The sequence below is a fragment of the Chiloscyllium plagiosum genome, chromosome 32, assembly GCF_004010195.1.
Source record: "Chiloscyllium plagiosum isolate BGI_BamShark_2017 chromosome 32, ASM401019v2, whole genome shotgun sequence".
Classification (NCBI taxonomy): Eukaryota; Metazoa; Chordata; class Chondrichthyes; order Orectolobiformes; family Hemiscylliidae; genus Chiloscyllium; species Chiloscyllium plagiosum.
Window position 1 is genome coordinate 26,979,493 of NC_057741.1, and position 26,507 is coordinate 27,005,999.

General features: G+C 40.4%; 1 protein-coding gene across 1 annotated transcript in view; it reads left to right on the top strand.

The window, feature by feature from the left end:
- Positions 1 to 26,507, top strand: part of hgsnat (heparan-alpha-glucosaminide N-acetyltransferase) — a 42,589-nt gene that overhangs the window by 2,723 nt on the left and 13,359 nt on the right. Inside the window, exons 3-14 of the mRNA XM_043673955.1 lie at positions 768 to 883; positions 4,193 to 4,329; positions 8,752 to 8,879; positions 9,236 to 9,305; positions 14,414 to 14,483; positions 15,028 to 15,134; positions 16,320 to 16,396; positions 16,851 to 16,881; positions 19,005 to 19,165; positions 21,127 to 21,242; positions 24,332 to 24,453; positions 25,135 to 25,261. Of these exons, the coding sequence (XP_043529890.1) occupies positions 768 to 883; positions 4,193 to 4,329; positions 8,752 to 8,879; positions 9,236 to 9,305; positions 14,414 to 14,483; positions 15,028 to 15,134; positions 16,320 to 16,396; positions 16,851 to 16,881; positions 19,005 to 19,165; positions 21,127 to 21,242; positions 24,332 to 24,453; positions 25,135 to 25,261 (1,262 nt within the window). The remainder of the gene's footprint in view (positions 1 to 767; positions 884 to 4,192; positions 4,330 to 8,751; positions 8,880 to 9,235; positions 9,306 to 14,413; positions 14,484 to 15,027; positions 15,135 to 16,319; positions 16,397 to 16,850; positions 16,882 to 19,004; positions 19,166 to 21,126; positions 21,243 to 24,331; positions 24,454 to 25,134; positions 25,262 to 26,507) is intronic.

Genomic DNA, 26,507 nt, shown 5'->3' on the forward strand with positions numbered 1-26,507 from the left:
GTGGACTTGTTGGGCCGAAGGGCCTGTTTCCACACTGTAATGTAATGTAAATGTAAAAAAAAAAATGTAATGTAATGTAATGTAAAATAACATGTTTCATTGTAACCACTCATCGGTTTATTAAGCAACACTAGATTAAGCTAAACTGAAGTTAGATGATGCAAATATTGCTAACTTGCTGGTAGAATAAAGATCGCAGAGAAGATGGGCAAGCGAACTGAGACTCTGGTACAGGAATCTATTCAATAGGTGTGCAAAAGAATATAGTGGAGGTAGTATCGTCAAGGAAGGGGAGAAAGCAGAGTGATTATGCACCTCTTTTAGCATGAGTGCTTACAACAGCCCTTACTCTTGTAAAGGGTTGCATTCTGGCTGGAATGGGAACTGTAATTAATGATCTAGGTACAACTCTCAAGCATGCAGACATTGAGCAGTGGTTAAAGGACAGGAGATATCAGGAATAGTTCAATTGGACATTGTTTAAGATGGTGCGTTCATATCTTCCAATCTGGCTGCTCTTAAATTGTTGAAATACCTGCCAAGAGCTAACACTGTGAATTTGTATTTTCAAATCTGTATGTTTTCTTTAAAATAAATCTCAACTGTTGTCAGTATCCTGAGAACATTCCAATTAACTAGAAGTGCAGTGATTAAAACCGTGCCGGAAGAAAAGACAATGTGATTGATTCATTAGAGGGCTGAGAGAAGTTAAGATTTATTTTGCTTTCAAGCATTTGTGATTTGTTTTTCTTTTTATTTCACCACAGAATTGCCTGAAAGAAGACCACCAAAACTTGAGATGGATCAAGCAATTTTAAAAGTTTATAATGAGCTGCTTCATGAGGGCCTGATAGTCTCCTGGCTATCAGATCACTGCTATCAGGTGGGTTTGAATTACTGCAAGTCAACAAAGTTATGTTGTGTCACGAATTGACGACTGTAGGTGCTGGAGTGTGTCTTCCCTGTTCAGCATGAAGCAATTGGAATTAGGGCAGAAGTAGAAAAGTATCAGTTGCAAAACCAGATCGATGTTCTCTGTACCCGTTATCGATGTAGCATTGAGAGGGGACACTGTTAGTGGAAAACAAATCCTAGCTACTTGTGATCAATTCTGTTACGATAACTGACCTTTAGATCATATAGACGCAATGAAGTCATTTATGTGTGCATATATTTGTGTGTAGAACATAGGACATAACATTGCAGTACAGGCCCTTTGGCCCTCGATGGTTTCACAGGTCGGTGCAACAATCTGGAGCCCATCTAACCTACACTGTTCCATTATCATTCATATGTTTATCCGGTGACCATCCAAATCCCTTTAAAGTTGGCAAGTCTACATATTCTTTCTCTGGGTATTGGGCACAAATTCATTGAAAACTGCTTTGATAAGGTTATGCTTCAAATTTAGACTAAAGTTATTTGCTCAATCACAAAGAAGTAGCATTTTCTCTGTAGCATAAACAATTTTTCTCCTCTTCTGTGAAAGTGTACCTTCATGTAGTGGTTCTGTTCGCCGAGCTGGGAATTTGTGTTGTAGACGTTTCGTCCCCTGTCTAGGTGACATCCTCAGTGCTTGGGAGCCTCCTGTGAAGCGCTTCTGTGATGCTTCCTCCGGCATTTATAGTGGTTTGAATCTGCCGCTTCCGGTTGTCAGTTCCAGCTGTCCGTTGCAGTGGTTGGTATATTGGCTCCAGGTCGATGTGCTTATTGATTGAATCTGTGGATGAGTGCCATGCCTCTAGAAATTCCCTGTCTGTGCCCTGTTTGGCTTGTCCTATAATAGTAGTGTTGTCCCAGTCGAATTCATGTTGCTTGTCATCTGCATGTGTGGCTACTAAGGATAGCTGGTTGTGTCTTTTCGTGGCTATTTGGTGTTCATGGATGCGGATCGTTAGCTGTCTTCCTGTTTGTCCTATGTAGTGTTTTGTACACTACATTGGTTTTGCTCATGCTGGGTATCTGGTTCCTCGTACTGGTGAGTTGTCGTCTGTACGAAGGACGAAGGACCCGATACCCAGCATGAGCAAAACCAATGTAACTGCACAAAACACTACATAGGACAAACAGGAAGACAGCTAACGATCCGCATCCGTGAACACCAAATAGCCACGAAACGACACAACCAGCTATCCTTAGTAGCCACACATGCTGATGACAAGCAACATGAATTCGACTGGGACAACACTACTATTATAGGACAAGCCAAACCAGAGAACAGCCAGGGAATTCCTAGAGGCATGGCACTCATCCACAGATTCAATCAATAAGCACATCGACCTGGACCCAATATACCGACCACTGCAACGGACAGCTGGAACTGACAACCGGAAGCGGCAGATTCAAACCACTATAAATGCCGGAGGAAGCATCACAGAAGCGCTTCACAGGAGGCTCCCAAGCACTGAGGATGTCACCTAGACAGGGGACGAAAGGTCTGCAACACAAATTCCCAGCTCGGCGAACAGAACCACAACAACGAGCACCTGAGCTACAAATCTTCTCACAAACTTTGTACCTTCATGTATTTTGGAGTGCTACCATGGTTCAATTTTTTCAACACAGCTGAAGATAAATATATTACTAAAAATAAACATTTTATGATGTGTAGCCAGCCCTCCACTGAGAGCAACCTGATTTTTAAATTATTGGAAGTTACTTTGTATTTAATGGTTCATTTAATATTGATTGCAATGAATCAATCAATTTTGTAGTACATTGTATTTTTTGACACACAGACATTATCAGAGGGGGAAAGGAATAGAAGGAAGTATTGATTGGATAGGATGAAGGTTGGGAGGGGGCTTATGTGGGTCATAAACATTAATGTGGACCTGTTTGCCAAGTGTCGAGAGTGTGTTGCTGGGAAAGCATAGCAGGTCAGGCAGTATCAGAGGACCAGGAGAATCGACGTTTAGGCAGGAGGGATGGGCTTCATCAGGAATGAGGCTTGTGGGCCGGGGCTGAGAGAGAAATGGGATGGGGTGGGGGAAGGTAGCTGAGAAAACGATAGGTGGATAAAGGTGAGTGTGATGGTGATAGGTCAGAGGGGGGAGTGATGGACAGGTTAGGAGGGCGGTGCTGAGTTGGAGGTTTGGGATTGGGATAATGTGGGGGGAGGGGAAATGAGGAAGTTATTGGAATCCACATTTATCCCGTGTAGTTGCAGGGTCCCAAGGCAAAGTATGAGACGTTCTTCCAGGTGTCGAGTGGCAACGGAGGAAGCCCAGGACCTGCATGTCCTTGACAGAATGGGAGGGGGAGTTGAAGTGTTCAGCCACAGAGTGGTGGGGTTGGTGGGTGCGGGTGTCCCAGAGATGTTCTCTGAAACAATCCACAAAAGGTTGTCCTGCCTCCAATGTAGAGGAGACCACACCGAGTGCAGCAGATGCAGTAGATGACATTGGTAGAGGTACAGATAAATTTTTGACGGATGTGGAAGGATCTCTTGGGGCCTTGGGTGGAGGTGAGGGGTGTGGTGTGGGCACAGGTTTTGCACTTGCTGGGGTGCCAGGAGTAGGGTGTGGGCTGGTGGGGGGGCGTGGACTTGATGAGGGAGTCGCGGAGGGCTTCGTCAACCATGTGGGAAATGAAGATGCGATCATAGAAGGAGGAGGCCATCTGGTACTTTCTGAGGTGGAATTGGTCATCCTGGGAATGCCCGAAACGTCGATTCTCCTGTTCCTCCGATGCTGCCTGACCTGCTGTGCTTTCCCAGCAACACACACTCGACTCTGATCTCCAGCATCTGCAGACCTCACTTTCTCCCCATTTGCCAAATGACCTGGTTTGGCATTGTAAATAATCATAATACAAACCAGTTTTGTATGTATTTGCTTCAGCATGTGTTCAAATGAAGTGTGTTCCCAGACTAGCTGAATTGTTCCAATCTTGCAGTTTCCACCTGCGGGTGAGACTAGTTTTCTGGGTGATGTCTCAGTAGAGCACACAGAAAACTCAAACATGTGGCTTCAGGCAGAGCTTGTTTGCATTTTGTCTTTTGTGCTGGTTAGGTTGTTTCTGGTGCTGCAGTCACTGAGAATTTCCAGTCAGGATAAATTTTTAACTATTTGTTTTAAGGTCTACACACTAGTTTGAAAACATTGCAAAGCTAAAAAGTGAGGTTAAGTGTAAAGCTGATTTTTGTTTTTATTTCTTTAACCCTCTCTATTTTTGTATCTGATTTTCTCAGTGTCTGTACCAGGAACTTGGAAATGTACCTACAGAAAAACATGTAGGGCACCCAAGGAATTCAACATTTGCCATTGACACAAAGTATCCAGTAACATTACAGGTGAACAGTAGTGTCGACAAGAAGGAAGTGTGCAGGTTAGTGAACGCATTTCCTCATTGCTACTGCATTCGTGCATTTGGAGAAAATCTCTGCTACCTCCTATATTTCCCAACAGAGAGACAGAGCAGCTGCTGAGTAGCATGGTGTATGTGAAGCGTTATCTGGATATTTTGATTCAGGCGGCAGTCGCAATCCTTAGATTTGGTTATTAATCTGGCACAAGAGATGTGACTGACTTGATAGATAAAGAAACCACAGATGCAGTGATGGAGGAATCTTAAGATGTTGATCATTGGGTGCATGATACTTGTTGCCATTGGGAGTGAGAATAGAGATTGCAGAGAGGATGGGCAAGTAAACAGCGATACTGTGGTACAGGAATCGATCCAGTAGCTGTGGAAAAGTGTGTAGGAGGTAAAACGGTCAAGAATAGGTGGATACTGTTCTCTATTCTCAGGACTCCTGAAGCTCAGTTTAAAACGTACCTTGCAGTTAAAGAGGGGAGGGACCTAGTTGTTGTTCATGTAAAAACCAAAGCCCGAGGTAGAGCTAGGTGTGAGGATTTGCTGAGGGAGTTTGAGCTCGTGTAAATTAAACATTTGAAGTTCAAATATGTAATTGAAAGTATCGTGGTGGAGGTCGGAATTTCAATTCATGGGGTGCTAGCACTAGAGTTAGGGAAACTGTTCGACTAAGGGAAACTGGACTAAGTACACTGTCTTGGAACAATGATTAACTAATGGAGATAAATTAAAATGTCAATGCTACAGAGTAGCACAGCAGTGCTTAAGTCAAGCAGATTGTATCAGCGATGGTTAGAGCTGTTTGGTTGTATTAAGGCATGGTGGCTAAGGCCACATACAGGAAAAATAGTAAGGATGTAACATTAAAGCACTATATTTGAATACGCAAAGTAATCGATAGATGAATTACTGAACAAAGGTGTTTGATTTATTGGATGTTTTTGAGATGTTTTCACAGGATGACCAAGGTTGAGAACTAAATATTCCAGGATACTAGATTTTTAGAAAAGAAAGGCAAACTAGTAAAAGATGTAGCTCAGCTGAACATGAAGATGAGGTAAAGGTAGTAGGAGAGAAGTCTGAGCCCAGAAGGTCAGAATGCAGCGTCAGCATGGAGAGAGTTAGAAAGTGGGAAAGGTCCAGAAGTACTAGCAAGAGTAGGTTATAAAGTCATTAATAGTGACCATGATGTTGAATGGAGGAGCATATGCTGACAATAATAATTGTTGTAATCTTTTCATTTTGAAGATTGCGTTTTTAATCTTATTCACTGCAAAAACCAAATTGGCAAAAGTAATTTGAAGGGTAAGTTTATAAAATACATTCAGAGAAATCTTACTGATTTAGAGTCATAGAATCATATGCTCGCGTCCAAATCATTTATGTAAATGACAAAAAGTAGAGAGCCCAGCACCGATCCTTGTGGCACTCCATTGGTCACAGGCCTCCAGTCTGAAAAACAGCCCTCCACCACCACCCTCTATCTTCTACCTTTGAGCCAGTTCTGTATCCAAATGGCTAGTTCTCGCTGTATTCCATGAGAGCTAACCTTGCTAATCAGTCTCCCATGGAGAATCTTGTTGAACACCTTACTGAAGTCCATATAGATCACATCTACTGCTCTGCCCTCATCAATCTTCTTTGTTACTTCTTCAAAAAACTCAAATCAAGTTTGTGAGACATGATTTCCCACAGACAAAGCCATGTTGACTATCCCAAATCAGTCCTTGCCTTTCCAAATACATGGAAATCCTGAGGGACAGGCTGTACTCCAACAACTTGCTCACCACCGATGTCAGGCTCACCGGTCTATATTGTCTTTACCGCCCTCCTTAAACAGTGGCAGCATGTTTGCCAACCTCCAGTATTCTGGCACCTCACCTGTGACTATCGATGATACAAATATCTCAGCAAGAGGCCCAGCAATCACTTCTCTAGCTTCCCACAGAGTTCTCGAGTACACCTGATCAGGTCCTGGGGATTTATCCACCTTTAACTGTTTCAAGACATCCAGCACTTCCTCCTCTGTAATCTGGACATTTTGCAAGGTGTCACCATCTATTTCCCTACAGTCTATATCTTCCATATCCTTTTCCACAGTAAATACTAATGCAAAATATTCATTTAGTATCTCCTCCGTTTTCTGTGGCTCCATACAAAGGCCGCCTTGCTAATCTTTGAGGAGTCCTATTCTTTCCCTAGTTACCCTTTTGTCCTGAATATATTTGTAAAATCCCTTTGGATTCTCCTTAATTGTATTTGACAAAGCTATCTCATGTCCCCGTTTTGCCCTCCTATTTCCCTCTTAAGTATACTCCTACTTTCTTTATACTCTTCTAAGGATTCACTTGATCTATCCTGTCTATACCTGGCATTTGCTTCCTTCTTTTTCTTAACCAAATCCTCAATTTCTTTCGTCATCCAGCATTCCCTATACCTACCAACCTTCCCTTTCATCCTGACAGGAATATACTTTCTCTGGATTCTCTGAATGTATTTTATTAACTTATCCTTCAAATTACTTTTGCAAATTTGGTTTGTGCAGTGAATAAGATTAAAATCGTACTGATTTCTCTGGCTATTATTAAATTAAATTTCTTCCTCAGTTAACATCACAAAAATGCTGTTTGTTAGAATTTTGTGTGTAATATGGCTGCTATGTTTTCTCCTGCACCACAATTTCAGATTAGAAATACTTCACTGAGTTAAAGCACTTTTGTACACAATTATGTACACTTTTTAATGAAAGTAGGTAAATTGTAATCTACTATACGATGATGGAGTATCATATTAAGTGTTATAAAACCTGAAACTGGGATTTTAAATTTAAACAGTCAGTTTATCTCTAAAACAGAGGTTGTAGAGGTATAAGCAATTTTGGTGAAGCAGTTTGAATTAGTTTAAACAAGTTAAAGTTAATTCTTAAAAATACTCTAAGTTAAAGGTTTTATTATCTTAAAAGAAGAGATTTACAATGTTGCCAAATGTGTAGTAGGTTTAAGGATAGGGAGGATATTAAAATCAGCAAGGAATGACTCAGAATTTGAGGGGAATAAAGAAAAGTAAACTAGTTAAATATAGAATCCCTACAGTGTGGAAGCAGGCCATTCATCCCATCGAGTCCACACTGATCCTCCGAAGACTATCCTGCCCAGACACGCTCCTCTGTAACCATGAACTTCCCATGGCAAAGCCACCCAACCTGCAGATCCCTGGACACTATGGGACAATACAGCATGCCCAATACACCAAATCTGTGGGAGGAAACCAGAGCACCTGGAGGAAATCCACACAGATACTGAGAGAATGTGTAAACTCCACATAGATAGTTGCGCAAAGCTGGAATCGAACCCAGGTTCCTGGCGCTGTGAGGTAGCAGTGCTAACCAATGAACCACCATGCCACACCTGTTTTTATATGAAAACAAGTTGAGAAATTTTGCAAATATTTTTAAAGGGAGAGAATTTTTGAGGTAAATGTGAGCTCCTTAGAAGCAGAGATGGAGAAATTATAATAGAGAACAAGAAAATGTTAAATGTGTATTTGGTTATTGTAACGAAGACAAAAAAACTAAAAATTTTGTGGAAGCAGGGCTTAAAGTGAGTGAGAAACTGGAAGTAATTAATATTAGTTTTAAGTAAAAAAGTACTGGAGACATTCATAAGACTAATAACCAACAATCCCCAGGACCTGATGACCTACACCTTTAGGGTTTTCAGAGATGGTGTCAGAATTAGGAGTTTCATTGACTTTTATCTTGCAGAATTTCCTAAATCCTGGAGCAGCCCCTTTTATTGGAACTTAGAAAATGTAACTCTGCTATTGAATAGAATTGAGAATGAAAGAAGGGATCTTAAACACTTAGCCAAGCATCAGTCATGAAGAGAAATGCTCTAATCTATTATAAAGGATGTGGTAGCAAGGAACTTGAAAAACCACAATAATTAGGCAGAGTCAATGTAGTGTTGTTGCAATTATTATAGGGGTTTGGTGAAACCATTTGGAATAACTTTTGTCATTATACCTAATTAAGAATACATTTTACTTTGAGGAGATTCTCAAAAGTTTACCAGGTTGATTCCTGTGATGAGAGGGATGCTTTATGTGAAGACGTTGAGTAGAATGGGCCTGAAACATTCTTTGTTCATGTCTCCACATGCCAAGTATTTGCAGTATTCTGTTTTATCTCTGAAATCTGACTTGTTTGAGTGTCTCTTGGGAAATGCCTCTGGTCTGCTCTTTGTTGGAATTTCTTAATCAATGAGTGTGTCACACCTACAAGCTACATCCCATTGATAATGCATAGCAACCAAACCTAAAATAAAACTAATTTAGACTTAAACTTATGATTCCAATCATTTTGAAGGAGCACCTAAAAAAATTGTCTCTGTTTTTAGTTCTTGTTGTTGTAAATTTTATTTTTGTCTCTTGCAGGGTGCATGAAACCTTTGGTGAACATGGACATTATTCTTTATGGGTGACAAAGGCAAACCTGAGTAATGCGAGTGGACCAGTCAACTGTAAAATCATCATTGACCAAGAAGCCATTAGCAACAAGCTTCGTATGTATACTTGTGAAGAGCTACTGCAGTCAAAAGGATAATGTTTCTTCTTAGAAGTCGAAAAAGATCAATAACCATTTTATCACTGAGTAAAACAAAATGTTTCTATTTCTCGTGAGGTTGTGGAATAAATTTATTGTTACAAGCCTTATCTGTACTTTGTGACGTATATCTCAAACTGATAATCTTAGTAGTGCTGGATTGAAGCAGTGGCTGTGGTTTGTATTTAAACACTCTTGGGTGGTTGCAAATTTTGTTAGTTTTCTGAATTATTATTTTCTCCCTTTTTTTACTTTTGAAATTCTTGCACAATGCTTTACTGTCTCAAAAGGTAATATTTTCCTCTTTCTTTGCAGCTATTTTATATGCATTCCTTGCCTATCTTGGATTAGCTGTTTTGATATGTTTAGCACAGTTAATAATGGGGTAAGTGCCAAACTTATGATTTACAGTACCAATTGATTGACACAATTTTAAATTTCAGCAATCCTTAATAGCATCATATGGATAGGGTAGGCTGCAGGTCAGTTCACCGTCAGTCCTCCATTTTTGATTTTAGCTGGCATCAGCAATCGATCTGTGTCCCTGGAGAGGGCAGAGTTGCATAACCATCAGACCTAAAGCTCAGAAGGAGCCAACTACATCACATTGGTTGCTAAACTCTTTCAAATTTGTTAGTTCCAGTAAATGTTCAAATGTTTTTGGATTCTACTTATACCACTGTTTCTCATGACCTATTTCCTGAAAATTTTGACATAATTATTGGTTATGCTAAATACCTGTTAAATAAGTGTAATTATTCTACCTCACCAAAATCACATCCTCTGTCAGAGCTCCTTTTAAATGCTGATCTGATGACAAGAGGCTTAGCTTCCCTAGAATATCTATCATAATCAAAGCCTCTCATCCAACATATCACAGTACATCTCCACTGTTCTCTCTTCTCAGTCTTGACACTATCCAGAGTTTCAGTCCTTTTTCAATATCCAAACATCTCTGACAATAAGAACAGAGCAGGAGATTTGAGGACAACTTGTAGCAATACTTAGAATTTTAAGGAAATAAGGCATAGATTGTACACACAGTGAGGGACTGGAACAGGGGGCTGTAGGTTCATGATTAAATGTAAAAGTTGTGTCATTGTGCAGGTAATAATTTAGTTTTGCCCCAGTTAAAAACTGCCCTCTTGTATCCTCCTTAGATCCAAAGTGGATGACCTAATTGTTAATTGGATAATCTAAGTTAAAATCAATTTCCTCAGTTTTGCTTTGTGCACAGAAGTTGTGAAATGTCCAGCTAGATTTAGTGATTGAAATGGCGGTTTCACATAGAGTCATAGAGATGTACAGCACGGAAACAAACCCTTCAATCCAACTTGTCCATGCTGATTAGATATCCCAACCCAATCTAGTCCCACCTGTCAGCACCCGGCTCATATCCCTCCAAATCCTTCCTATTCATATACCCATCCAGGTGCTTTTTAAATGTTGCAATTGTACCAGCCTCCACCACCATCTCTAGCAGCTCATTCCATACACGTACCACCCTCTGCTTGAAAAAGTTGCGCCTTGGGTCTCTTTTATATCTTTTCCTTCTCACCCTAAACCTATGCCCTCTAGTTAGTTCTGGACTCCCCCATCCAGGAAAAAGACTTTGTTTATTTATCCTATCATCCCCCTCATGGTTTTATAAACCTCTATAAGGTCATCCCTCAGCCTCCGAAGCTCCAGGGAAAACATTCAACCTCTCCCTCTAGCTCAAATCCTCCAACCCTGGCAACATCCTAGTAAATCTTTTCTGAACCCTTTCAAGTTTCACAACATCCTTCCGATAGGAAGGAGACCAGAATTGCACACAATATTTCAAAAGTGGTCTAAACAATGACCTGCAGGGTCGCAACATGACCTCCCAACTCCTGCAGTCAATACTCTGACCAATAAAGGAAAGCATACCAAATGCCTCCTTCAATATCCTATCTGCCTGCGACTCCACTTTCAAGGAGCTATGATATAGTTAGGAATGTTTGGTAAATTTTGAAGGGGGGGGGTGGCAAAGAGGCATGGGAATAAGACTGTTGCTTGTGTGATGCAATGAAGGGTGAGACAGACATCAACATGAGTGAAGAGACATTTAAAGGCTGAAAAACTGCAGGAAACAAATTTCACTGTAAACATAAGACCTTCATCTTGGATCAAAGCAGGTTAAAACAAAGTTCTTTTTAAATGGTGCAGAGCTAGAAACAGTAGAGATCAACGAAGACTTGGGAGAAGGCAGGATCCAAATAGATACCACTAAAATGAGCATGTGCAGAAAATAATCGAAAAGGCTAATGGAATACTGCATTATCTATCTCGAAAGAATGAGGGAGGTAGAAATTGTTCCAGTTATACAAAGCCCTAATGAGACCACACCTGATGAACCAAGCTGTCCTGGGTACCACACCTTTTTACGGAAGTATAATCTAGTTTTACTAGAGTGATGACATGATTCCAAGTTTTAAGTTACAAGGAGAGAATAAGCAACCATAGTTGCATTCCCTGGCACATGGAAGGCTAAATAATAACTTCTTCAAAGTTTATGGGGAACTAGTAGGGGGTGGTTTAAGAGAAAATATCTGCTCCCAATTAATTGAAGATTAAGATAAAAAAATTGGAAAATCAGGAGTTAAAGTTGATAGAAGTAAGCAAAGAGTAGTAGAAGTTTCAGAATTCATCTGCAACTGCAGTTGATGTTAGATAAATTGCTAATTTTAAAATTGGTACCTTAAGAGTCATAGAGATGTACAGCATGAAAACAGACCCTTCGGTCCAACCCAATCTAGTCCCACCTGCCAGCACCCAGCCCATATCCCTCCAAACCCTTCTTATTCATATACCCATTCAATTGCCTCTTAAATGTTGCAATTGTACCAGCCTCCACCACTTCCTCTGGCAGCTCATTCCATGCACGTACCACCCTCTGCGTGAAAAAGTTGCCCCTGAGGTCCCTTTTATATCTTTCCCTCTCACCCTAAACCTATGCCCTATAGTTCTGGACTCGCTGACCCCAGGGAAAAGATTTTGTCTATTTATCCTATCCATGCCCCTCATAATTTTGTAAACCTCTATAAGGTCACCCCTCAGCCTCTGACGCTCCAAGGAAAACAGCCCCAGCCTATTCAACCCATCCCTGTAGCTCAGATCCTCCAACCCTGGCAACATCCTTGTAAATCTTTTCTGAACCCTTTCAAGATTCACAACATCTTTCCGATAGGTAGGAGACCAGAATTGCACGCAATATTTCAACAGTGGCCTAACCAATGTCCTGTACAGCCCAACTCCTGTACTCAATACTCTGACCAATAACAGAAAGCATACCAAACACCACCTTCACTATCCTATCTACCTGTGACACCACTTTCAAGGAGCTATGAACCTGCAATCCAAGGCCTCTTTGTTCAGCAACACTCCCTAGGACCTTACCATTACGCGTATAAGTCCTGCTAAGATTTGCTTTCCCAAAATGCAGCACCTTGCATTTATCTGAATTAAACTCCATCTGCCACTTCTCAGCCCATTGGCCCATCTGGTCAAGATCCTGTTGTAATCCTGTTATAATTTCAGTGGTAATGCAGTTGAATGCCAATGAGATGCTTAGATTCTCAGAGTTAGTGATTTCCTGGCACGTGTGTGGTACATATTGACTTCAGCGAACAAGTAAGAGTCTAATGGTCTCCCCATGACATTTGGCTTTACTATTACTGAATCCCACATTATCAAAGTTCTGGCGATTACCATTAACCAGAAACTGAACCCAGCCAGCTATGTACGCTGTACAAGAGCAGATCAAAGACTAGGAATTTGGAAGTAACTTACCTCCTATCCTTCTATGCATGTCCACTATCTACAAGGCACTAGTCGGGAAAGTGACAGAATAATCTCCCCTTGCCTGAGTGGGAGTCGCTCCAACCAAACAATATTCAAGAAACTTCGCATCATCCAGAACAAAGCAACTGGTTTGCTTAGTCCCCTATCCACAACCTTCAACATTCACTACCTTCAGCAACAGATGGTCACATCAGTGTGTACCTTCTACAAGAAGCATCATAGCAAATCACTGGTGCTTTTTGACAAATTTCTTCCAAACCTACAACTTCTGTTACTTAGAAGGAGAAGGGAAGTGGGAGCAACAAAACCTCCAAGCCCTCTTTTAAATTGCCATTTCCATCACCTCCAACAAGATGCTACAACCAGACACATTCCCTTCCCTTCCCTTGTCAGCATTCCACAGGGACTATTCCCTCTGGGGCACTCCGGTACACCCTTCTACCATTCCCAACACCACCTCACACTCCCTCAGGACCTTCCCAAGTAATCGCAGATGCAATACCTGTGCATTTACCTTATCCCTCTTCACCATCCAAGACCCCAGGCATACCTTTCATTTACTTAATTCAATCTGGTCTCCTCTTGCCCTACACTGGGGAGATAAAATGCAGGCTGCGTGACCACTCTGTAGAATACCTACATTCTGTCTGTAAAAGTAACGAAGTTTCCAACTCCTTGTCACTTCAATTCACTAATGTGTTCCCATGCCAACATTTGTCTCGGTCCTGTTGCATTATTCCAGCGTGCCTCAGCACAAGCTCAAAGGTCTGCACCTCATTTTCTGCTTGGGGGATCAAGCAGCCTCTAGGACTCCACCACAAGTTCAAGAACTTTACAGACTGAATCCATCCTTCCATTTTTTTTTTAAACCATCCCAAACTGTTAGACTTTTTTTTTAGCACTGTCACCCATTCTAACGTACTCCTAGGTCCATCCTGTCCTGGCCTGCTACCTGTTATCTCCTTGGTTGCCTATCCATTTCATCATCCCCTCTATCATTTTCTCTGTCTCTCTGCTCCCCCCACTTTCCAATATCAGTATAAACGCCACCTATTCCCAGCTGCTAGCAGGTCTAGTGAAGAGCCAGTGGACTGTATGTTATTTCTGCTTTCTCTCTGCAGATCTGCAGGATCTGCTGGGTTTCTTCAGCAATTTCTGTTTCAAGTCTCCAGCATCTGCAGTTCCTTGTTTTATTATAACAACACCTTCAGTTTTCCTTCTTAGTCACATGCCATACTGACTTGGAACCATATCAATGTTCCGGCAATTTAATTCAATCGAAATCCTGGAACACTCCTAACAGTGCTATTGGTGTCACTACATCCCATGGAGTGCACAATTCCAGAAGGCACCACATCACCATCCCTTTAAGTCAAGGTGGGCAATAAATGCTGCCATGTTTCATGAGCAAATTTAAAAAAAAAAAGTTTGAGTGTAGAGTGAAAATAGACTAGGAGCTCCCCTGTGGATTCTACCATCCTATCATCGAATAGCTTGATGTTATCCAGAATTTCACGTTGATTATTTTGGAAAATTGTCAACTGATTGTTGGCTATAGGATGCAATCAAGGAGCGAATCATAGGTGGATGAGATTTGAATGGACCAAATGGTCTTTTATTCAAAAGGGTAAGGAGTACTGTCTAATCTTGGGTTGTTTCTTGCCCCAGACTTAATTCTGTCAGAAACCTGATGTCCAGCCTTTCATATCGGGTTGAGATGGAGCGGCTAATCAATTCTGTAAGTAAAAAACCACATCAGAATTTTGTTTCAAATGCATATGAATAGGAAAAATGGGCAACATATACTCCATGGATCCTCAGACCAGCTAAGGATGTAGATATGAGATCCACTGTCTTAGACTACCCAACCAGTGCTCAACAAAATAACTAGAATGTTGAACCCAAGTAAAGTACAAGTCAAGAGTAGTTTGACACTGAACTGTGCTGGCCGAACCCAGTCACCAGTCATGTTCTGATTACAAAGGAAATATTCAAAGTCTGGTTGCAGTGTAGAGAAGAGCCATAAGGCTTACCTCTGAGTTGGGGCTCTGGATAATGATGAAAGACTGGAGAGACACAAGCTTTTCAGGCTGGGAAGAAAATATGAGAGGCTAATCTTAATTTTTGGTGAGAGGAGAGCATGTTTTTTTTAGCTTTTGCTTGATGATAACTGGCATCTATTCATGGAAACGATTTATTTCTTCCTCCTTCTTTAAGCTTTTGCCATAATTTAATTAGAATAACTTTTTAAAACCTAAAATATGTGTGGTTTACTTCAAAAGGAGTTAGGATCAACAAACCGTGTTACAGACAATGCAGCTCATGGTAATCTGGTGTCAGGACGCAATCCAGGCTCCTACCGACTTCGTTCACTGGACACCTTTCGAGGGTAACTTTGATTTTGGATTCTTTCAAAGCTCTTGCTATTATTGAATACCAATGTATGCCTGCCAACTCCTCTTGCTTTAAAATTGAGCAACTATTGTAATGAAACAAAGACATTAAAGACAACTCACTTTCTCTGCCGAATTGTAAGGGAGTGTCCCCACCAGAAGCACAGCGTGAGCAGCGTCTGAGTTATTTCTAAATGCACTGTTGTTGCTGTTTCATATATTATTTTGAATTTTTTTTTATTGTCTCTGTGCGTGTCAGGGCCCTGTTTAGGGATTTTACATCTCCTAGTTGCCTGCCTCTTCCTACTGTCATACTAATGGTTCACTTGGAGACCTGCTGACACAATTGACCTCCACCCCACTGGTTTGATGCCTAGCATATGGCATTGCTGTACTATTCATTAATGGCTAATCAAAATTACGGCATTCTCTGCAGTAGGAATAGGCCAATCTGTCATTCAGTTAGATTGCAGCTGATCTATATCTTAGCTCCATTGTCTTACTAACCTTAAGATCTAATACAAACACTCCAGTCAGTTTTGATATTAACCTATGCAACCTTTGAGTGAGAGATCCTGATTTCCACTACTCTTTTGAGCAAAGAAGCGTCATCACTCTTGAACAAGCTCTTATTTTAAGATTGCATCCCAATGTTCTGGGCTCCGCCTAGATGTTGAATTGCTACTTTGCTACAAAACAGTCTAATTTTGGATCCAATCTATGATACCTGAAAGATTACAGCTTTGGGAAAATGTTCTCTTTTGAGGGAAAAAAAATCGCCTGGTAAAGGTCTTTAAAAATTCTGACATGGATTGCACTGGATAAGTGTGGAGAAAATTTTGCCAGTTCTGAGAGATATTGTCAATTAGTTTGGTTAACATGTGCAACTTGCAACTTTATACAAATAAGAAGTGATTAATGCAAATAATGTGAACGCTTTCGGGAAAAAAACAGAAGAATATGTATGAATTAGAGGGATTAGAAAGCTTTGCTGAAATCAGAAATGAGGCAGATAGAATAACAGGAGACTGCTGTGGATGGAAGGCAGCAAATATTACTTTGTCCAAATAGCTTGTTTCTGTGCAGTACATCTATGCAGCTGCCTATATTCTGGCTTACAAGTGAGTCTCCTTGAAGGGAGATGTGTTGTAATGTAACCAGATTTCTGTGTAATCTTCTAGGCTGGCTTTGGTGATCATGATCTTTGTTAACTATGGAGGTGGGAGATACTGGTTCTTCAAACATGAAAGCTGGAATGGTAGGTCAGATGATTTATTTTGTGTATGTGTGTCTGCAATTACAAAGTCTAATCTGGCCCCTGTTGCTGTTAACCATTTGTTATACTGTGAATGAATTGCCCTTTGGAGTAAAGGTTCAGAGGGTCTTTTCTTTGTATAAAAGGTACTAACCTTGTTTGCTCAAGTCATTGTGGAAATGTTGAATTGCTCCTATCTATTCACTGGTTTTAAATAAGCTCCTTTGGACACAGCACAGGAAATTTTACAGTAAAAGCAAAGTAATGTAAATGCTAGAAATCTGAAATAAAAACACTGAAGAAACCTGGCAGGTCTGGCAACATCTTGTGTTGACATGACTCACCAGAACAGAGAAATCTATATGCATTTTGATTTAATTTTTTTAAAAGCTTTTATCTCATAATATGTGCAAATTCTGTCTAGATCTATAATGTTTTCTGATTTCTAATTTTATAGGATTAACAGTAGCCGATTTGGTGTTTCCATGGTAAGCATCTTTCATGATTTTATGAAGCTGGATTGTACTATAGCATAGATTTTGCAATCTTGAACTGGCAATCTGGCAAATTGCAAGATCCTAATTCTTGGCTAAACTGTTATGTGGCATTCAATTATCCAGCATTCGACTAACTGAAAAAAATACTCCCCGCGCGTCATAGAGTCTTAGATTAGATTAGGATTACTTAGTGTGGAAACAGGCCCTTCGGCCCAACAAGTCCACACCGACCCGCCGAAGCGCAACCCACCCATACCCCTACATTTACCCCTTACCTAACACTACGGGCAATTTAGCATGGCCAATTCACCTGACCTGCACATCTTTGGACTGTGGGAGGAAACCGGAGCACCCGGAGGAAACCCACGCAGACACAGGGAGAATGTGCAAATTCCACACAGTCAGTTGCCTGAGTCGGGAATTGAACCCGGGTCTCTGGTGCTGTGAGGCAGCAGTGCTAACCACTGTGCCACCGTGCCGCCCACAAAGTCATAGTGATGTACAGCATGGGAACAGACCCTTCGGTCCAACCCGTCCATGCCGACCAGATATCCCAACCCAGTCTAGTCCCACCTGCCAGCACCTGGCCCATATCCTTCCAAACCCTTCCTATTCATATACCCATCCCAATACCTCTTAAATGTTGCAATTGTACCAGCCTCCACCACTTCGTCTGGCAGCTCATACCATACACGTACCACCCTCTGAGTGAAAAAATTGCCCCTGAAGTCTCTTTTATATCTTTCCCCTCTCACCCTAAACCTATGCCCTCTAGTTCTGGACTCCTTAACCCCAGGGAAAAGACTTTGTCTATTTATCTTATCCATGCCCCTCATAGTCTTGTAAACCTCTATAAGGTCACCCCTCAGCCTCCGACGCTCCAGGGAAAACAGCCCCAGCCTGTTCAGCCTCTCCCTATAGCTCAAATCCTCCAACCCTGGCAACAATCTTGTAAATCTTTTCTGAACCCTTTCAAGTTTCACAACATCTTTCCGATAGGAAGGAGACCAGAGTTGCATGCAAAATTCCAGTAGTGGCCTAACCAATGTCCTGTAGAGCTGCAACATGACCTCCCAACTCCTGTACTCAATGCTCTGACCAATAAAAGAAAAGATACCAAACGCCGCCTTCACTATCCTATCTACCCACGACTCCATTTTCAAGGAGCTATGAATCTGCACTCCAAGGTCTCTTTGTTCAGCAACACTCCCTCGGACCTTACCATTAAGTGTTTACCTTTGGATATTCGAGGTTCCTCTGTATTCAGTTGATGCAACTCTGCCTGGAGGCCAGAAGGTTATGCGTTCAAGTCCCACATCAAAAACTTGTGACCAAGTTCTAACCTGACACTTTAGTGCAGTACTGAGGAGGTGCATTAATGTCAAATAAGCCTTCTTTCAAGAGTAGCCATTAAACAAGGCACCATATAGATATAAAGTTTGCACAGTGTGAAGAGCATGGAGCTTTCCTCAGTTTCAGCCACCATTTATCCCTCAACTAACGTCACTAAAAATATTGTTTGCTTATGGTTGCATGAAGGCAAATTGGCGACCACATTTCCTAAATTACAACTTGACTGCGTCGGGTGTAAAGTGCCTGGGGCTATCCTGAAGTTGTGGAAAATGCTATGTAATCATGTAATGCACCAAGTGTGGCTAATACAGCAGGAAATTAAAGTCTATGAAATATCCTTATTATGCATGTGGTTTTCTGTGAATTCAGCCATTTTTATCATGGAAGCAGTTTGAATTCTTAAGATACAAATGCATTTTTAATTAAACAGCACAAAATTTTTAAAAATTATCCAATTTAAATAAATGATGTGAATTAAGCAACTTGGAATTTAACAGGAAAATTGGAATGCATGTCTTTAAGCCTGTTTAAAACAAGGGATGTTCTAGATTCATATTTGTTTAAATTAAGGCAGCGGAAAAATACGTTCATTGCAGTTTAATGAAAAATGTATGACTGTTATGGGGCAAAAGGAGGCCATTTAACTATTCATGCCTGCATTGTGTTACTGTAACCTGTGGCCAAGTTTAAAAGCAGGTTGACATAATGATTGTTGTTTTGAATATGTGTAATCAAGGTTGAAACGGATTTTTCTGCTGTAGGTTTGTGTTTATCATGGGAACATCGATTGCCCTCTCCCTGAATTCAGCGTTGCAGGCTAACCATTCCAGGTGGAGACTATTGGGTAAAATAGCTTGGAGAACTGCAGCCCTCGTACTACTTGGGATCTTTATCATCAACCCAAACTATTGCAAGGGACCAAGTAAGTGCTCATTTGGGCACATGCTTAAATGTTTAACAATTTGCTTTCTTTAAGTAGTGATAATTATTCACAAGATAACCATCTCTTATTTCCATTTTTACTGTGTTTCTAGTAAAAACATGTCTTGCATATGTGAAATGGATTAGTATGTGCAGATTTATATTTCTGTCCAGGAGTGCGAAACAAGGCATTTTACAGAAGTGTGATATGGATGAGGCAAGCACAATCTATTTACTGGTCACAGGGGCTTTTAAGGTTAACCATGTAGTGGTGCAGGTGACCCATACTGTAAAGACCAGACAGGGAGAAGAGATGTTAGTTTCCTTACTGAAAGGACGTAACTGAATCGAGTATTTTTTATGACAACTAAGTGATTTTTTTGGTGTGACAAGTGATGTATTTGTTGAGTTGAATTTAGTTTAGCATATTTGAATTTCCAACCTATTGGGTTATTATTCTAGCATTCGGTTCCTTGCATCTTTTTGAAAGATGCATGGCTGGAAGTACATAGTCTGTGAAGGAATGAATGCATGCATATTGATCTTGCTTAGAAACAAAATGGATTTATTCTAATGGATTTAGTTTTCTAAATCTGGTAAATACACAGAAATATTAAAATAATCTCGATACAAAGTGGCTGTGAAAGAACTATTCTGCTGAATTCATTATTTTTCATCTCTTGACACATAACACTGTTGGTTGGAGTATTTCAAAGTCAAGTAACCTTTTAGCTATGGTCAGGGTTTCTTTCTCTATCATACTTTCAGGCCATGAATTTCAGATTCTATCACTGGGTGCAAATGCTTTCCCCCAGTCCTGCTCCAATCCTGCTGCAATTACTTAAAATCGATTTACTTTAGTTGAAGGTGTCTCTTTATTAAGGAAAATGGGTCCATCTAATTTTGTCTTTCCATTGAATCTCTCACTGCCTCTAAAGCTACCTCTACCAGAAAAAACAGGCTATAATAATTTTTCATTATATAACATTTTCCAGTCCTGACAAATTCTCTTGATTCTCTTTTATGTCCATGTTAGTATTTTCATTCCTTTTCTGTAATGCGTGACCAGAGCAGGATCACATTTGTAGCTATGGCATAACTAGTGTCTTATTCTGTTCAAATCTGATTCACTGCTCCTTGCTGTCTGCCTTGAAAGTTTAAGTTCCCTATTAACATTAACTGCTTGTCCTGTCACCACTGGGGGTGTAGACGTGCACTCCAAGACTCCCATGTTCCTGTAAACTTGAGTCCTCTCATTTATTGTGTATTCAGTCCTTTGTGTTTGCTTTACTCCAGTGCATTGCCTTCTAATTCTCTGAATTGAATTCCATTTGCCACTTTTCTGTACATCTGTCTAGTCAATTCATATCTTCCTGCAAACAATAGCTCCTTTTCTTTCTATCAACTATTTGGCCAATTTTCACATCATCTATGGACTTGTAATCATGCTTTGTTTTTACAAGTGTGCAGATGAGATACCAGGGAGCTCATTTTGATGAGACTAATTTTTCTGGAAATTTTGGGCAAAATATGAAATGTAGTAATGAATTCTCAACACGCACATCTTACTTGAATATGTGACAGTGGATCTAACATAAAGAACTTGTTGACAAACGTGTAATTATATAGAGTGATTAGAGCCTAAGTCCATGTGTCTCATTCAGATGTTATGCCCATTTCCGGACACGTTTACAACGTTGGCACAAGTTCTGAATGCTTTTGGACTCCTAAAACGAACCAGTGAGAAAAGCTGTCTGCAGGCAGAAGACATTTTTAAGATTTGATATGAAGCCAGAGGAAAGAGGTTTCTTCTCGATTCTGCATAAGATTCCAGGCACTGACAGCCAGGGTTCACCAGTTCTTGTTCTTGGGAGGTTGAAACCAATTGAGGGAATTATTTCTGGAAGATACAGGCATGACGGGGTGATGAGCCATTGTTGATTCTGTGCTTTCATCATGTAGTTTCCTGGGAGACCCTGCGGATCCCTGGTGTACTTCAGAGACTGGGTCTTACCTATGGCGTAGTTGCTGTCATGGAGCTGCTGTATGGAAAATGTTGGCCTGAAATTCTCGGTCTGGTAAATAAACTTTGTATTTCTCTGCACACTCCGTTCACACTTGAATAATTTGAATATTTTTGCTGCTATTATTTGGACCGAATTTTGGCTGAGTCAGCAAACGCTGCTCAATTTTCAGAAGATAATCTTATCTTCTGATACTTTTGCTTGCCAATTGTGAGATTAGAAGTTCTGTGCCATAAAATGGAGCACAGATTGAGCTGTGTAGATATACTGGAGTTGCTCATAAATGCAATATGAACAGAAAGACAACTTGCAATTGGAGAGCATTATGGGAGCAGTAGTACAGTGTTTGCTGAATTAATAATCAAGGAGGCTGAATTTTATTCCAAAGAATGTAAATTCAAATTCCACCATGAGTGTTTGAAATCAGTTTTGCTCAAAATAAACCCAGACCATAGGAGTTAGTGTCAGTAAAAGGGACCATAACTTTATAATGTCATTAAAAATCCGACTGATTCACTAGTGGTCACATTTTGGGGTGATAATCTGCCATCTTTAATCAGTCTGGAACAGGTGCAACTCTGTCCTGTCAACATTGCATTTGACTTTTAACTGACCTGTGAAGTGGCATAGCAAGTTGTTTCAACCAATGGTTCAAGATGATGGTCCACTACCTCCTCTGGGTAACAGAGAATAAGTGCATGCATTTTCAAGTGATGCACACACCTCTGGCACTTATTTCCTTAAAAAAGTTGCCTTATAAATTTTAGTGCATAGTTTTCTGTCAAGGTTGTGTGTATGTGGCATAAAAAGTAGCTTTGGGACAATAACGTACACCAGCACTGAATTAACTGGTGTTAACTGTTAGTTTGGCTCCTTTGTAGTGCAAAATGGAAGGTTCCTTGGTAGGTTAAATGGATTATAATTCTTGTCACATGTTTATTTCTAAAGCTTTGGCTATTGAGATGCAATTTCCAACTACAAATATCTGTGTAGAAATAAGTGGGAAGGTAAGAGGTCATTTGGAATAGTTTACAGGCCCTCAGCAGTAGTCTAAATCAAAGACGCAGTATACAGGGAGAAATAAATGAAGCATGTAAGAAAAGGCACTGCAATAATTATGAATGACTTTGTTCTTCATATTGATTGGCAAAGGTGACCTGGAACATGAGTTAGTGTATTTGGGACAGTTTTGTAGAGCAGTGTGTTCTAAAGGCACCCAGGAACAAACTACTCTTTTGGTAATCTTCAGTGAGACAGAATTAATTGATGATCTCGCAATAAAGGAACATCTGGGTGACAATGATCATAATATGATAGAATTTCTGTTTTGGTTTGAAGGTGAGAAGTACGGGTCAAAGGCAAATATTTTAAATCTAAATAAGTGCAATATGAAGGCTTAAGTGAGCTGAAAAATTACTACAAGGTCGGACAGGAGAGATACAATGGCAGATCTTTAAGATATTTAAATTAGCAAAAATTGCTTTCATTGATAAAGAGGTCCTTCGAGAAGGATCAAGTATAGAAGTCAAGGATCATTCAAAATGAATGAAACATGATAATTCTGTGAAGATTACTGTAGGTCAGAAAATTGGAAAGATTTTAAATCAATGAAGAAAGACTTGAAGAAGACTGACAACTAGAAATATAAAAACAGAACTTGTGCAAGTATTTAAAAAGGAATAAGGTAGTAATAATTGAAAACAAGGGAATTGTAGAGGTGCTAAGCAAGTGTTTTGTGGCTGTAATCCCTAAAGGTTTTGGAAACCTTCCTAAGCAAATATATTTGAAAATCTGCATGTGAACATCATGACCAGGGAAAAGGTACTGGAAAAACTGTTGGACCTAAAGGCTGATAAGTCTCTAGAACCAGTTTGCTTGTGTCCTGAAGAAACTCAGAAGGTCTGGCAGCATCTATGGAGAGAAAGCAGAGTTAAAGTTTTGTTCAGTACATTTCTACAGTTCTGATTTTCTCTAGCAACTTCTGTTTTTGCTTTAGATTGCAAGCATTTGCAGCTCTGTCCTATTTACTCGAGATGTGTTAATTCAGTTATTTGCTCAGAGTTGAAAAGCTGCAGAGACCTCTGCTTGACTGCAAAGCAAAGGGTGGTAGAAAGATTGGCTGAATTAGGTTAAGTTGGATGATGAACATCTGAGTGAATGCAGATAAATTGCCGTTGATATGGGATGGTGCAAGACAGATGGACATAGCATACCATGATGCAGGAGAACTCCTAACAGGAATAACAACAATTAACAATCAACCTGGCATGCTTAGATTTCCATAAGTTATCTGAGAGGGTGCTATATCGAGTTGCTACACAAAATAAAGTGGGCACATGTTGTGAGGGAAAAATGTGTGAAATTTGGCAGGAAGAATGGAAAAGCCATACACTATTAAAATTGAAAGAGATTGCAGAATTCGTTGGTACAGAGGATTTGAGTTAACCAGGATTTCCTGGTTAGCAAATCACAAAAGGTTTATATGAAGGTACAGCAAATGGTTTTGAAATCAGATGGAATGTTAACACTTATTGCAAGAGAAATGGAATTAGGTAGATGTTACTGTAGCTGTACATGGCCTAGGTAAGACCACATCTCAAGTCTGTGTAGAACTTGGTGGTATCCGTTTTAAAAAGAGATATAATTGAATTAGAAATAATTCACAGAAGATTCACTCAACTCATTCCTGGACTGAAAGGCTTATCTTATGAAGAAAGGTTGAGCAAATTAGGCAAGTTTACATTGGATTTTAGAATGATGAAAAGTGATTTTAATGAAACAAGATTCTGAGGGGCCTTAATAGGCTGGATACAGAGTCGATGTGTTCTGTTATGAGGGCATCCAGAGCTAGCAGTTGCAGTTTAAAAATAACAATTCTCCATTTCAAGATGGAGATGAGGTCTCTTTTCTGAGGGTCCTTGAGTTTGTAGCATTTTCTTCCCCACAAAGCGTTGAAAGTTGAATCATTAAATTTATTTGTGGCTGAGTTGGATAGATTTTTGATTGACAAGGGAGTCAAGGGTTATGGAGACAGATGGGAAAGTGGAGTTGAAACCACAGCCAGATCAGTCCTGCTCTTGTGAAATTCTTATACCTAAGTCCTTTATTGCTTATTATTTTGACATTTGCTTATGTTTTGGTAGGATAGTTGGTGGTCACCTGTCAGAGATGTTCTGATCTACTGGCCCCAGTGGATCATGATTCTACTGTTGGAGTGTATTTGGCTTTGCCTGACTTTCCTTTTGCCTGTACCTGATTGCCCACGGTAAGTCCTTGTTGTCTTGTGGTGCTAAGGGTAGAATAAAAGATTTCTTTTCCAATGAGGGAAATACAGTGCCAGCAAAGAGAGGGGCAAAAAGAGGTCCGCGTTCAATTGGTTTCCAAACAGGGAGTGGTCTTGGGGCTTGAAGTGGTTCCCCAAAACCATCATCTCAACACTGAGAACACCTCTGTGATTATACCACTGTCAATGGAAGCTAGGAACTGATAGGATGGGTGGAGGTGCCCTTGAACAGCTCTGTGTTCAGTAGCTCCACCCATCTGTGGTGTTGAATATTTTGTCCTTAAACAAGCTGAAGTAGCTTTTGAGGCATTTTTCTATACTTTAAGGTTTTCTAAAGCCTTTTCATTTAAAGTTGCATTAACTAAATGTTTTATTCTTGGCACTTGTTTGGAATTATTCTCACATCATCGGTTTAAGTGCAGTCATGAAAAGTGCTGTATACTGCAAAACTTTCTTATTGCGCCAAATAAATGGGTGTATCCTTTCAAAATCAGACTTGCATTCACCCCCATTCCTGCCCTGCCTGAGACCAGTCAGCTCTGCTTGCACCCATATATGAACTGGTGACCAATCTAGTTTCATCTGTTGTCAAATCCATGCTACTTTGTACTGTTGTTTATTTACAAGAAAAGCTTTTAGTTATGCAGTTGTTTTGCTTTTCAGAGGTTATCTTGGTCCTGGAGGAATTGGAGACTTTGGTCAATTTGTTAATTGTACTGGAGGAGCAGCAGGATACGTTGACCGGTGGCTGCTTGGAGAGAAGCACATTTATCAGCACCCTTCTTGCAAAGTAAGCTGTTGAATTTTACTTGGCATCCTACAAATTTTGGCTTCTGTAATGAATTGTGGTTATTCTGAAATAAATCGTGAGGAAGATTGTGTAGTTTTCTGTTTTCCTGGATTATATAGGATGAAGATAAATTTGCATTTTCAGGGGTGAAGTACCTCTGCTTTTAACAAAAAATTCACAGAACTTGCCATCAAAAAGCATGGTAGTCGGGCAACCGGATGCAATAATCTTCACTGTTCCCAGACAACTTTCAGCACCCCTCCGGTTCATCCCAGATTAACTTGCAACCTGTTTAACTTCTGTATCAAGTCAAGTTACAGATTGTGCTTTTGTGATATGGAAGGCATTCCTGTTGAGTCCCTCAGATGCTCCTGTGCCATCCAGAGCAATATGGTTGGGAGTATGCCTATAAGTCTCTGATTTAGTGTGCTGGATTGAAGCTGTTCATTTCCCATATGATTAGGCACTAGACTATAATTTTAATAATTATCATTCATAAACTGCAATGAACAATGTAATTAAACATAATTGCTAGGTTGAGAACAAGACTTATAGAGTCACGGAGATGTACAACATGGAAACAGACCCTTCCGTCCATGCCGACCAGATATCACAACCCAATCTAGTCCCATCTGCCAGCACCCAGCCCATATCCCCTCCAAACCCCTCCTATTTATTTACCCATCCAGATGCCTCTTAAATGTTGCAATTGTACTAGCCTCCACCACTACTTCTTTCCATACGTGTACCAGCCTCTGAGTGAAAACGTTGCCCCTTAGGTCTCTTTTATATCATTCCCCTCTTACCCTAAACCTATGGCCCTAGTTCTGGACTCCCCCACCCCAGGGAAAAGACTTTGTCTATTCATCCTATCCATGACTCTCATGATTTTCTAAACCTCTATAAGTCATAGAGTCATAGAGATGTACAGCATGGAAATAGATCCTTCGGTCCAAACTGTCCATGCCAACCAGATATCCCGACCCAATCTAATACCACCTGCCAGCACCTGACCCATATCCCTCCAAACCTTTCCTATTCATATACCTCTTACATGTTGCAATTGTACCAGCCTCCACCACTTTCTCTGGCAGATCATTCCATACACGTACCACCCTCTGCGTGAAAAGGTTCCTCCTTGGGTCTCTTTCATATCTTTCCCCGCTCACCCTCTAGTTTTTGACTCCCCAACCCCAGGGAAAAGACTTTGTCTATTTATCCTATCCATGCCCCTTATAATTTTGTA